The sequence below is a fragment of the Hippopotamus amphibius genome, chromosome 1 (assembly GCF_030028045.1).
Source record: "Hippopotamus amphibius kiboko isolate mHipAmp2 chromosome 1, mHipAmp2.hap2, whole genome shotgun sequence".
NCBI lineage: Eukaryota > Metazoa > Chordata > Mammalia > Artiodactyla > Hippopotamidae > Hippopotamus > Hippopotamus amphibius.
In genome coordinates this window covers 187,853,630-187,868,132 of record NC_080186.1, presented here as the reverse complement: position 1 = coordinate 187,868,132, position 14,503 = coordinate 187,853,630, and the positions used below count along the sequence as shown (strand labels likewise).

The following is a 14,503-nucleotide window of genomic DNA, read 5'->3' as shown; positions in this document are numbered from 1 at the left end:
GGTATAGTAGTGTGTATTTTTATTATTTTTACTGCTGTCGTGCTATTGTTCTCACAGACTAACAGTAACTGTTGTTTAAAAAGCCTAACCTTTGACTATTTGAGGGGGGGCATCCACAGATGTGCCAGATGAATACATATTATTGTATTTATAACAAAATAGCATTTATATATTATAGATTTCTGCTTCTAACCCAATAGAATGTTAGTTTTCTGTTATTTTATTCTAAAATTCTATTTTATCTGTGATAAAACCAGAGCAAGTACTAAATAATGTAGAAATTCTTTTGGACCACTGCATAATTTTTAAGTGTCAAGTATTTTTTAGTGACAAAGTTATGAATGTTGGTTCAGTCTTAATTTATTGAAATTATTTAAGGTGTTGCCTAAATACATTACTACTGGTAATTTATTTTGAAAATTCTGCTGCTTTAAAATAATAAAGTATATAGTAATTTGAATTTCAAAATGTAGTTAATGTATTTGAAAATGTTTATTGTATGATAATAATGATATTTCATCCTCAGCTCATTTGTAAAAAATGTGTATATAATAGAAAAGTACAAAGAAGAAAATATTCTTAAAATCCACTTTTTTACATTTTGGAGTATTTATATGTATATGTACTCTTTCCATTACCAGGAATATTTGCTCTGGGTATATATGTATACATATACATACAATTTCCTTAATTCTACTACAGTGATTCTCATGCCATGAATTTCAGAAGGCTGATAATTTTTAAAAATGAAGATTATTTAGTGTCTTTTAATTATTTCAGCAGTTCAAAGGATTATTTTTTAAAGTAGTTTGAATTTCTCCATTTTTCCTGATATCATGATATATTTTCATGCTTCCTTGATTCTTCTCTCCATCATCTTAACATGCTTGTCCTAAAGAACCTTCTTGTATATTTTACTCCATCAAACCATGCCTCTTTTTAAAGAACTTTTTAGAAACCTATCTTGAACCGTATCCTCGGATGAAAAAACTTAAAGGTGAAAATCATAAATCCCTATATTCTTGCTCAAAACTGTTCTTAAGCTAAGGTGCTTTTATTCTTTACTTTAAAATAAATGAGAAAAGGCCACATATGCTTTATCATCTTTCAGTTCTATTGTTAAATTCTCTATAGTGTTGTATGTTATCATTCAACACTTAGACTAACTCTTGTCTCTGAGCTGTCAGGCCATCATTTTCTTCCTCTCCTTTACTGTTAGTGTGACACTCACGTGGCCATGCATTTCCCTACCACCTCTCCTCTTAATGAATGTATGTGAGGGTAAATGGCTTTCTGGTGATGAAGTTCATGGTATATGTCTATGCTGCTGAGAAGAAAGGACAGAAACACTTATCCAGTTTTTTACTGCTTTGAGATATTTTTTCACTGTTATATTTAAATAGACATATCTTGCTGCCAATGGATACTGGTTTCTCTCCCTTATATCAGTAAGACATGGTGTTCTTTGATGATGGAGAATTTAGATTTATTAGGTAGACACTGGTGGTTTAATAGAAATGTTTATTGTCAATATGTCTTATAAATTGATCGTACTGAAATCGTGGATTTTGGGGGAAAAAAATTTGAAAATGTATCAGTGCCACCTATTTCAGGTAGTAAACTAAAATGTTTGTTTTGAAATAAAAATTAATGACTGTTTTATGCAATTAGGGCTGCTGAAATTCTTTACTATTTCGCCCTGAAACAAGCTCAGCAATACAAGATAAGTAAATTTCTTTCATCATCCCATTACCTGATGCTGACAGAAGCAAGAAGGAATTTGGGACTATTTCAACATCATGATGCTATCACAGGAACTGCAAAAGATTGGGTGGTTGTGGATTATGGTACCAGGTAATATCATTATTGAAAAGGGAACTTAAAATCTTTTAAAATTTTGGGTCATAAGCTTTTATCTTTTTATGAAGTGTTTTTTTAATTGTAATACTGAAATTTTATTGAAGTAAAGCACACTAAATCAAACCAGTTTCAAAGATACATGTGTCACACCAAGGAAACACTTTCACTTATGCTGACAGCCCAAAATGCTTATCTTTTGATCACATTTTTAATAATTATATACCTTATAAGTATTGCTATAGAAAAACCACCAGTTTTTAGAGCCACCATTTTTTCAAGAAATCTGTTGACAAAGTACTGGCTGTCCCAACTTTTTATTGTAGTGCATTTCTATAAATGGAGTAGTAAAACAGTATTATAAAACTGATCCCACTTTTCCCCAAGTACAGTGTGGTAATTGAGGTTACCTTCTTGACCAAGGATTTCGTATCAAATAAATCATAGTTACAATCTAGGGAGATAAAGAGCTCCACTTCATTATATAGCCATTTAATTTCATCCTGTTTCATATCAATTTGTTCTTAGACATCTCATTTTTGAAAGAGGCATTGACAAAAAAGAATAAGCCTAGAATAATAGCCAGGAAGTAGACGAACCTAGAAACTTTGTCGTATATGTATGACATAAGGAATTGAGCTGAAAAGGGATGGCCTGGGTATTGATATCAAAGACATCTTTAGCTCTTAGATGGTGTGTTAGATGAATGAGAGAGTAGAACTCAGTTATTTTCATCTTGTAGATCAGAAACAATGAGTACAGGCTTTGGCTCTCACAATAGCAGAGGGCTTTGTAAACAGTGCTTCCCAATAAGCTTACCTTTTGTGATAGCGGGATTTCCATGGTCATACCAGAGCTGAGGCTACCATTCGTTAGGATCAGCACAGAGGAGATTCTGACACTGGGGGGAGGAGTTTTGCCTATTGTTTCACTGTAGTTTAGATTAGTATTTCTTCCAGATTATGCTTTGATAATATTTCAAAATCATTAAAAATATGCTCTGATTATAGATTTAAAAAGCGAATCTCTTTTGTTGGTATTCTCATATGTGGAAAGTGTACATAGCACATAAAGTCATCATTAAAAAATTGATCCACAGCTGATACTACTAATTGTAATGAGGATTAATTAAATTTTTAGTTAGTGTTTTGACTGCCTTTCAAGAAACTTGGGAAAAAAGTATTCTTGAGATTTCATTAGTTGACTTGAGTCTTTAAAAAATATATTCAAGGTAGTACCTTGAATATCTTCTCAGTTTTCTTATGGCAAATGTATTTGGCACCCATCTATTGAGGTTGAGCTGGGCTTAAAGTAGAAAATACTTATTGGGTGGTAATGATGTTATTTCTTCCACAGAAAGCATTTTTGAACGTAAGGCCAGGTACTCCATTTTTTCTTTTTCACCTGTTCCGGTCTCCTTGGTTTATTGAGAGTTTAAAAGTGAGGCTACTGGGAACCAGACCAGAACAGAGCTCTTAAGAGGAAATAGAGAAGTCATCCTCCTCCACTTCTGCCTACTTGCTCTCTCCCTGGCTGCCATGTTGAAGGAGATTTGGGTACCGGTCATTGGGTTTTTGCTACAGAACATTTTCTGTCTCATAACCTCTCCAGAAGGCCTGTCATCAGTTCCTCCATATGTTCGGTGTTGCTTTTTTAGCTTATAAAAGCATCCCCATACAAAATGGCATCTTAGAGAAAAAAAGACACAATAATTCTCAAATTGTGCTTGACATTTGTAAATTTGCTTTGTGAGCACTTCACACTTCATTGAAAAGTCATAAACAATTTTCAAGTCATTAGCACAGACATTTTCAGTAGGAAATTTCAAAACATAAGTTAGAGAATTATAAATAAAGAGACAGCTAGTATTGGGTAGTCTTTTGTTCTTGGATTGTTTACTACTGTTTATTCAGATGTTGGCAGAAATGTCCCTATGAACAGGTGTGTGAATTAAGGGCTGCCTTTGGCTACTAGTAATAGCAACTCAAAACAGAATTAATCCCATCCTGCTTATTTTTAGGCCATGTGAAAGAAGTCTGCAGGTCACTGGTTCAGGTGTGACAGCCCCACAGAGCCATCAGGGCTCCAGACCCTTTTAGCTCTCTCTTCTGCCATCTAAGGGGGACTCAGAGTCATGCTGTCATCAGTAGATTGGATGTTTATGTAATTATAAACTGGAGAGCAAGCATACATCATGGCATATTTGGAGGTTAATTCTAATCATGGCATAAAAAATCATGGCATAAAAAATGAATTAGACTGGGCAGTGTTTATGTGGATGTTCAGCTTAAAAGTGGATAATGGGGCTGTGTGAAAAAGGAATGGTGATGAAGTCAGTTACAGAATGATTAAGAATTCCGCCAATTGCTAAGTTGTAATAAAGATAAGTAGGAGAAAAAAATGCACAGAGGGTAAGAATGAGGCTCCTAACGTGTGGGTCAAACTGTTGAATGACAGACATGATAACGTCGCCTTTAAACAGCAGCAGTGGTAACAAACTAGATAACTGTGATTCCAAAGTGATGTTTCCTGAACTGTTTCATAATAGGATAAGGGCATATTAGGGAATTAGAGGCTCTGAGAAATCCCACATCGATGAAATGTTGAAACCTGTAACATTTTGTTTTACCCAATTTTCCCCAAAGTTATTTACTATGTTTAGCTTTGTTTTGTTTTCAACAAAACAGCTTTATACACCCTGAGAAAGTGGTAAATACGCCTGTCTTTAGTGGTCATCTCATAAGACTGCGTGTATGCCTTTAGGACACGAACATTGATTCTTGGCATTCACTCAGTTTAATTAGGAATCTTTAATACACTGTAACACATATAAAGTTTTAGCTGATGGAGAACATGAATTTTCTGCAGGGTCAGATGACCTCATAAGGATAGCCATGTAGATAATAAAAATAAACTTAGATTGAAGGAGTTGTTTTTGTAACTGAATTTTATTCATTCATAAATATGGTCGTTTAGTCTGGTGAGAACACTTACTACTATTTAGTAAAACATTTCAATAGACTGAGAAATTTAGCTGGATGATGGTCTGAACTCAAATCCATGAGATTTTAATACTGTGGTTATAGATTTACTATGTAAATGCATTTAATTAATAATTTATTGATAATCACATATCTCAAGTAAATCTTAATGTTCTGCAAAAATAAGTTATTTCTAATTCTTTCACAATTTTTTTGTGGTTGCATGCCAACAAAAATGTTTTTAACACATAGATTCAAAATTGCTTCCTGTGTTGAGGAAAGTAATATAATCACTCTACATGATTGTAGATTGACTCTACATGATGATTGATTGAAATCATGATTAGCAGAGTTTCCCTACAGATTTCTCCAATGTAAATTTACTTAGAGATGCCTACTCTCTAAAGCTTTAAAGAAATAAGAATAAACTTGGAAAAAGGCCAGGTTTTTCCCCTATGTGTAGTGCTTCACCAATAGCTGGTAATGTACTGAGATTATATTCCAGAATTGATCTTGAAACAGTTGATTCATAAGCATCCCTTAGGTTCCTCAGACATAAATACACGATTTGGATACAGTTAAGAATTTCAATGACAAAGAAATACAATAAGGACAAAGACAATTTCTTTATTTGGATCTGTGAAGAACTTTTTTCTCTAGTTCTTTTGAACAAGAACATGAAACTAAATTCAACAAAATATTTGAATTCTTCAGGAATTTAAATTCTTTGAAGTGTGTATACTGATTGAATTTTCTTGTGAGTGAGAATTAATCTCATGTGTTCTTTTGTCATTATTTCAATGCTTGTTAAGGATTTTTCTAAAGTAAAGTATCAAATCATTGCTTTTTGGTAGAATGCCTTAGAGCTATTGGGGTGATGATGCTGGCTGTTCTTATTGTTTGGTATGATATTCATGGAGAATATAGGTAGTTTGAGTAAGTTTATGTGTTTCAGGTGCATCCAGAAAGTTTTCTATTTTGAATGAATCCTTTTCAGTGATACCTTATGAGTAACTCTTTTTTTCCCCCCTAAGTATTGCACTTCATTCAAGGGAGAAAAAAAAAAAAAGAGCCAATTCATCATAGGTTTATTATAGGTTTCACTTTGAATACAGGATGAAGGTGATGGTGGTCTGGCCATAATTGAAGAAATTGAAAATATTGTATACAGATTTTTAAAATGTTTTTATTGAAGTATAGTTGATGTACAAAGCTGTGTTAATTTCTACTGTACAACAGTGATTCAGTTATACACGTATGTTTTTTTATATTTTTTCATTGTAATTTATCACAGGATATTGTATATAGTTCCCTGTGCTATACAGTAGGACCTTGTTGTTTATACAGTCTATGTATAATAGTTTGCATCTACTAATCCCAAACTCCCAATCCATACCTCCCCTACCCCTCCACTGCCGACAACCACAAGGCTATTCTCTATGAAAGTATTGTATACAGATTTTTGAATTACTTCTCAGACTAGTAAAATTTTTGGTTCACAGACTCTTTCATTCATGGATGAATTTAAAGAAGATAATTGGACATTCTGCACTGCTGCTTATTTTGAAGGACAAACGCTCGTACGACTCTTACTCTTCTGATACCTTCCTAGAAATGGTTAGTTGATAACTTTCATAATAAAAATGTTTGATTCTTTTGTACTTGGATTGGAAAAGGGAGTGAGAAGCTTAATAAAAAGAGACATTGAAATATAATTATTTCTTCGTACGTTATTTGAAAGAAATTCTGTCACTTTATGTAAATTACCTGTGTGTTCTTCTTTCCTGTAACTGTGTCTCTATTTGATTTATAGTGTGTATTTTGTTCTCACTAAATCTAAGCATGAAAAATAAAATGATGAACTTATTTCAAGGTATGTGAAACATACAGGCTTTTAGAACACTTAAATGATATCGTAAGGTAACTAGACATTATAATTGTTATTTTCCTTAGCTTTAATTAGAAGCTCCTTGATATTTGAACTTCTGTAAATCCTGAATCTGTTCTTGCTAAATTTCAATTTGCATGATCCTAAATTGTCTTCTGGTTTTAGGATGAATCCAAGGAGTGCTCTGGGCAGTGTTGAGATGTAACACTAGAGCAGTGATTGAGGAATTAAGAGACTAGCTATTAGCCTCAACCTCTGCACCTGATTGCATGGGCCTTAAAAAAGTTACTTCACATCTGTGAGCCCTCGTTCATTCATCTGTAAAATGAAATGATAATATATGCCTTAGTTTGTTAGGATCAGATAGATGAGCTAATAAAACAGACCGTGCTCTGAAAGGAAGAACGTGGTATTCTACAGCAAGGAAGAACAGTTTAAAAATTGGTTGATCGCAACCCTCTTTACATTTCCACTTAGCAACTCAGGTATTTAAAAATTGTCATTTATTTATCATTAGAATCTATTGTAAATGATGACTTTGAAATTTTACATGTAATTTGAATTCGCACATCTGGAATCAGGGATATAGCTTCAATATTTCTTACACTGTTGCTTGTAATCAAACCATAATTATATACTTTCATATTAAAGTAAAAATGCAATAAACTTACATTTCTTAAAGATATGAAACATATGACACAAAAGTAACATAGTAAAACTTTTTGTAGAATTGTTTCTAAAACTCTGATTTATTTGGTTAATTGGAACTACCTATTATGGACTCTAATCACTGTAACATGTGCTATACTAGAAATCTAAATACACAATACATATGCACAGACACAGGATTTCCTTATTTTGAGCTTTGATGGACATTATGTGGCTGGAAAGAGGTTTTGGGCCACCCCCCGCCCCCCATGCCCTTTTCATGTTTTTTTTCCAAGGTATTATTACACAGCTAATTTTGAAACTTTAGTTTTAAAAGTAAAATAAAAACTTCTGTTCATTTTTATAGGATTTGAAACAAAGAACACAGAGTTCTCTGCCACAAAAAAATGTAATAAGTCTGAGTACGGAGCCAAGGTAAATAGCATAATTTCTCATAAACTTTGACCACTTCTGTGACTTGACTTTTTGGGTTTTCATGATTTTGTTCTGGACCCAGCATATATTGTAAGGCAGTATTTCATTTAATCCACTTATTAATTTAAAACAGTTGTTTTGAAGAAATGGATTTTCTCCCATGACTGTGTCACGTTCAATGCTAAAAGCTAACACAGCGTTTGGTATATTGGTAGCTGAATAAACCATTATAACCATATTTCTTGCTGATACTTGATGTGAGATGGTAAATATGTAGCTTTATTATAAAAACTACCTTATATTTGTAATATTGATTATTTTTAGAGTATGTTCTTTATTAACTTTTTATTTACTTACCTTGTTTTCATTAATCTCTGATCCTGTATTTTTAAATGAAAGAAGAAACTTAATTACTATTAGAAGATAAGGGTTCCTATACTATAATTTACTTGATAATTGTCGTTGTGCTTGTAAAACTGCCTCATTTTCTCACTGTTGATTTATGTTTAAGTAAATGGGAAAGGTGTTCAGTCGACCTAAAAATTGGGCATTTAACTGATGGCTGCCTCTAATTTGCAAAGAAATGTTTTGTGTTTTTATTGGCAATTATTTAACCAAGTTATCTATTTTTAATGACCATATATCAATCAGTCAATACCCACTGTACCCAGATACACAGTGTAGTTTTGTAATACAACTTTTTGCTATCTAAATTGAGAAATTGAGTATCACCTCTTATAAACTGTAGCATAAAAGAGTAATTGTAAAGTGTAATTCTTGATTTTAACTAGATACATTTTATTAAAATTATTTTAAAATAAATGGAATCAAAGTTATCACAGAAATTTTACAGTCACTAGTAACATTGGGATTTTGGTTAAACATAGATTAGAGCCTTAGGGGACTAAACTTCAATAAGCAGAGACTTAAAGCATATATAGCTCACAGCTTAGAACAGGAAGATAAATATATTTCAGTAATACCAAAGTGTCACTAAAGTAATACTAAAGAAACCCTACATCTCTTTTGGCCGGAAAATGAAGGGGTTAATTTGAAAAGAAAGTTTAAGTCTCAAGTTTAGTCTTGCTGAAGTCTTAAAAACTTTTATATTGCCAGGCCATGGTTAGGATGAAAGGATAATGATACTGAAAGAAAAACCAGTTATAAAATTAAAAAACATTTTATTTGTCTTAAAATAAGTAATGTTTGGATGAATTTTGGGTTGTATGGCCATTTTTCATTTATTTTGTCCCTAATAAACTGTGGTGTCAGTGAATCTATTTGGCTTTAGGCATAATCCCCTTATCTATTACCTCTTTTATCTTTTTCTGTTTTGGGGAGGGGAAGGTCTTCTTTTTTGCTGACTGTAAGAATGGCTTATGCTTACTGTGAGTAATTCCAGCTCCTTCCCACCCCCTTAGTTTTCCTGTGGGTACATGTTAGGGTAGGTGGGATGTGGTGGGGTTGGGGCCATAATGAGTCAGAGGAAAAGATTCGTTCTTTGGTTTCTCTCCTTCCTGTACTGTGCTTGCCTTAGCCAGCCGTAAGTGATCATTCAACCTTACTTTTGCTGGAGGAAGAAAGTTAGGAGATACAGATCTATTAAGGAAAAATGTATTTTTGAGCTTTAATATTGAAGAGTTTTAATTAAAGATAAACATAAATAGACTTTTTGAATCTATTAGGAAAACAGCTGCTTTTTGATATTTCCTTTTAAACAGTTTGTATTTAAATAGTGTTCTTCATTTTAATATTATATCTTCAGAGTTCTTGTCTACCAAATGTCAGTGCTACTGTTTCCATAGTTAGGTGAATTGGGACTACTTAGGATTGTCAGCTTCGTATTTTTATCTTTATTTTTCCTTTTTGAAGTACCTCATGAATAAAACCATTTATATTTTTGGTTTTAAAATGTGTTTTTTACTTGTTTTCCACAAATTATCTGAGCTATTGATCTTTCAGTACAATCAGTGAAGAATGGAAGACTGATGATGGCGTTTAAAATGGAAGCCTTTGATAGTTTTATTTTGCAGCTACCAAAAGTTAAATAATTGTCTGTAGTTCTCAGTCTTTAAATGGGCAGTTTCAAAAGAGTGGCCACCATGACTCAGTCCTCAATTCTTTGTGAGTCTTCTGTGATGCACTAAGGCTTAGTTTTGATTATAAGAAAAATTTTCATTCGAACAATATATTATTAATCCAAATAAAACATGCATCCTCAATAGGGAGATGCCTTCCCCGGGAGGATAAGAATTGGTTCTTGGGCTGCAGGAGGTGGGGGGCGGGCAAGGGGGGTTGAAAAAAACTTAATCTTTTTAATATGCAAAGGACAGTTACAGTACATAATATGTAACAGATAAACATTTTATGTGTAGTATTAAAATTGTGTAGAGGGATGGTTAGGAAAAAAATGTCTAAAATGTATCTTTAAGGAGGTTGTAATGAAAAAAGGTTGAGAAATACTGGTCTAAACCCATACAGTTTAAATCATACATGTAAATGAATTTGATCATGCTGTTGGCAACATTAGTTATAGCTATAACCTAACATGATTTAGTTTGTGAGTATTTAAAAAGTGGTCCACGATCTGCTGAAAGTGACGTAGTACGTCAGTGTGCCTAGTAAGTTCACAAGGTTATGTGAACTGTATAGTGAATGCGTTCTTAGTGTTTGTATAAAAAGCAGATGTAATTAAAAGTTAAAAGTTAGGGCATAATGAGCAAGTCATAAATTTTTCATAGCCTTAAATAATCCTTAAATGTACAAAGATGTTTCTGGTTCTCTACACTCACAATTGCCTAAGGAAACCAGTCGTAAGGACACTTAATATAAAGACAGGATTAGGGACTTGGGGAACTCTGAGGAAGCAAAGTAAAACCTGAGACAGGCAAAGAGATTTCAGTCTTCTTTCAGTATTCCATCTGTTCAGGTAGGATAGGATTAAATATTGTCATAGCACAGGTCTGTAAGCCATGTGGTTTGACAAGATATAAAAGAAATTTTTTTTAATGGTGGATAATTTGAAATGCCACCAAATATATAATCAAAATTACATCGATTGCTTCTGTAGAGCTGAAAGTTTAGTTTTTCAAGTAATAGATACATTTTTAGTTTGAGAGTTATTTATTCAAACCACTATTGCAAATTTACCTTTAAATGCTTTTAATTTTTAGCAAGGTATTTATTGGTAAGGAATCCTACATCTCTTTCTTTTGGCCAGAGAAAGAAGAGGTTAATTTGAAAAGAAATCGTTAACAATGTGGAGACAGAAAAGAAGTCAGTGTTTTCCAGGCTTAGGTGATTTCAGAATATCAGCCAGATATGAAAAGGACAGAATTCCAGAAAAGGCACTCGATACCCCATTCACTTGGGGTATTGCCATTCATTTGTTGGCTGACCTCCCTGCCCATCTAATTTAATTTCCTCTGTTTTTCTCTGTATATGCATTTCTTATGGATTCTAATCTTGATTGAGAACATCATTTTCTTTTTAGCTGTCTAGGTTCTAAAACCCCAGAATCCACTTTGACTTCTTATTCCTTTAAGTATCATCAACTGGAGAGTCTTTTGGATTTTAGCTTTAGTCATCTCTGACATCCATCCTCTCCTAATCTTTCTATTACTTTTGATTTTAAGCCATCCTTTATGTTTTGCTTGAACTACTGCAAAGGCTTCTTGCCCATAGGCCTTTCTCTGTGCCTGAATTATTAACTATAATTTACGTAGTAATCTGAGGAATCTACCCAAAGCAGAAGTCTGAAAAAGTTACTTGGATAGAAACAGCAAGGCTCCTTAGGACCTAGACTCAAAAGTCCTGGATGGTCTTTTTCACTACATTCTATTAGCCAAGCAAGACACTAAAGCCAGCCAGAACATAAGGGAGGGGAATTATTCTCCATTACTTGATATGAGGAGCATATGCAGGAAGCAGAGGGAATGATGGCAGTCCTCTTTGGAGTCTATCTACTGCAGTTCACCACTGGCTATCACACTTCACATACCGCCCATGTGCAAAATAAAATAAACTCACCCTCTTCCCAAGATGCCCAAGATCTCACCCCAAGATGATACTGGCCCCAATTTTTCATCTAAATCAGGTCCAACATGGCTCAGCCGTACGGCTGGGAATTGATGTTGGTTTATTTCTGTCACTATAATTGTTTGAAGTTAAGCCCACTAGACTGCAAACTCCTTGAGGGTACAAATTATTTCTTTCATTTATGTCCACCAGTATGCCTATGGTATGAGAGTCAACATAGTAAGAATTTAGTAAATATTTGTCATGATACATTTTATTATTGCTTGAAGGGAATATTAAATTTCATACACCAGATATGCATAGACTATGTTTCACATTCTGTGTGAACGTGTGGTATCCTGGTATATATTCTCCCCAAGTGGTTCTTTTATCTAGTGTTTGGAGGTTGAGTGACAGAAGACTTCCAATCCACTAAATACTAATACAAGTAAAAATAAACAGTAATTCAATATAGCTTTGAATGTGCTCAGCCTTTAGACCACTGTTCATTTGAGGTTTCAGTTTCATACCATGAGACTTGACAAAGTGGGGGCTGCATCTCAGCATCACTGCATTCTTATAAACTTTGCTGGGATTGCATTCTTGGGGGCTCTTCAGAATGAGTGGATTCAAAAGATACTCCCAAATACCTGAGTGAGTTGACTGTATCAGATAGTAAGACTTTTTCTGTTGTTGTTGACAGAGAGTATTTGCCTGATTCTACATTTTGTATTTTTAATATTGTTCTCAGAAACAGTTCTTCTGGTAGTAATTATCCACTAGTGTGATGGGATTCAAGGCTTTAGAGCATTTTCTGATTGGTCACTATGTCATCAACCTATTTTTATACCAAGTCAGAATGTATCTAAGAGAGTATCTAACATCTCTACCAGTTATTTAAACGTAAGCTTTAAGTGCATAAACCAAGTTCACAGCCTTATTTTATTTTTATTGTTGGGAATATTCAGCATTTTTCTTTGGGGGAGATGGAAAACCGTTAGCGGTGAGGATTAGTGTAAAGGCGGTGCTTGTTGCTCACGGATTGCAACGTTCAAGCTCACGTCTTACCATGTACTAGCAAGCTGGCGTAGAAGTGTCTTCGCAGTAGTTAGCAGAACAATAAATGGATGCAAGCACAAAGATTGAGGGTTTTTTTTTTCCCTTGAAAATGATGAGCTGCATTTAAAAATTATCCTAAGGGAGTTCAAGGTGATAACAGAGTACATGATTTGACTAGGATTTTACACTGTACCCTCCAAAGGTTCTGTTATTTTGAGAGCAGCCCGCATGTCCTTTCCTGAGAAAGCTAGTTTAGAACTTTTCTTTGAATGGGGGAATTGTTAACTGACAGTACTGGAGACTCAAGAAAACTGAGCTATTCTAGTCTGGGTATATCTGCGTGTTAATGGCATAGTCCATTTAAGAATTAATACTCATTACTGGACCTGAAGGATGAGTTCCTAAACTCTCCTCTGAGATACTTTTCTGTTGAAGTATTACTTGCTTGTGAAGGATCTTTGTGTATTTTCTTCTGCATTCCATTTGAGTTGTGTTTTATTAACTTTGACTATTCTTAAGATGTAGATTGATCAGTTATCTGACTATCCAGAAACACATTTCATCCTGTTTGTAATCTGGAATATTTTTAGAGAGGATATTTTACGCATAAGACTGAGTGGGATATAGTATATTATTTAAACAACTAAAAGTTTCTTAGGGAATTGGGGATACCTTCCACATGGTACATTAGTTAATTAAAACTTCTTTGCCTAGTGATTGGAATTAGTTTTGGAACAATCATATCTGGCAAGCAAAATAAAATACAATAACTTTGTCTGGAGTTTGCCATTCTAAATCAGTCATTCACTGGCTTGCTTTTTACCTGACTTTTCAGGGAAATAGAAAGATCTTTGGGGAGAGAGTAGGGGGAAAGACTCCACCTTTTCCCACACTGTTCTCCCACCCTTAATATTTCTATTTATTTTATTATATCAGGAATGATGAGTATTAATTCCTGAAATACTCTTTCAACCTCACATTGACTTAAATGAAATAACACCTAGTATATGTTTTTTTTTAAATGTTGACACTTCCATTTTATATGATGGCTGACTAGGAACCCTGAGACTGACTCTCTCAATTTTTTATTAAAACTCATGAAAACATAAATGATGAACAGTCAGAGGAGCACCAAAACCTTGGCTTGACAGTCACCCTATTGCCACAATCTAAGATAACTGCAAACTACAACGCTGATTGAACTGGACTAAAAAATGCAGTTACTCACTGACCAATGATGATAGTTAGAAATACAAACAAGAAGCAGGTCTCTAAAAGCAGGTGTGGAGATTGATTCCTTTACCTTTCTATAATGTCTGCCCCCAAGGCTTTGAAATTCTGGTCCTTTACCAATAAGAAACATGGACAAATGTTTTTCTGCAAGGAGGTTGCTATTTTTTGTAGCTTGATAGGTAGATTTTCTTTCCTTTTCGCCTAAGATCTCTATTAAAAAATCTCCACTTAATTGACCAGCCAGATCAGCTGATACTCTACATTCCTTTTCTTTGCCCATGGCACCCTGACCTCGTTGCTAGCAGACTACAAGCTAGCAGGTGCCTGGCAGACTTCTCTCCCTCCAGTATTTCATTTGAGTTGTGTGATTACCATGAATCAATTA

General features: G+C 34.0%; 1 protein-coding gene across 2 annotated transcripts in view; it reads left to right on the top strand.

Annotated features, from left to right (window-relative positions):
• The window catches only part of MAN2A1 (mannosidase alpha class 2A member 1), a 164,426-nt gene that overhangs the window by 82,032 nt on the left and 67,891 nt on the right, over positions 1 to 14,503 (top strand). For both annotated transcript variants that reach the window (XM_057737710.1, XM_057737718.1), the window contains 3 exons: positions 1,672 to 1,854; positions 6,341 to 6,455; positions 7,742 to 7,809. In XM_057737710.1, the coding sequence (XP_057593693.1) occupies positions 1,672 to 1,854; positions 6,341 to 6,455; positions 7,742 to 7,809 (366 nt within the window). The remainder of the gene's footprint in view (positions 1 to 1,671; positions 1,855 to 6,340; positions 6,456 to 7,741; positions 7,810 to 14,503) is intronic.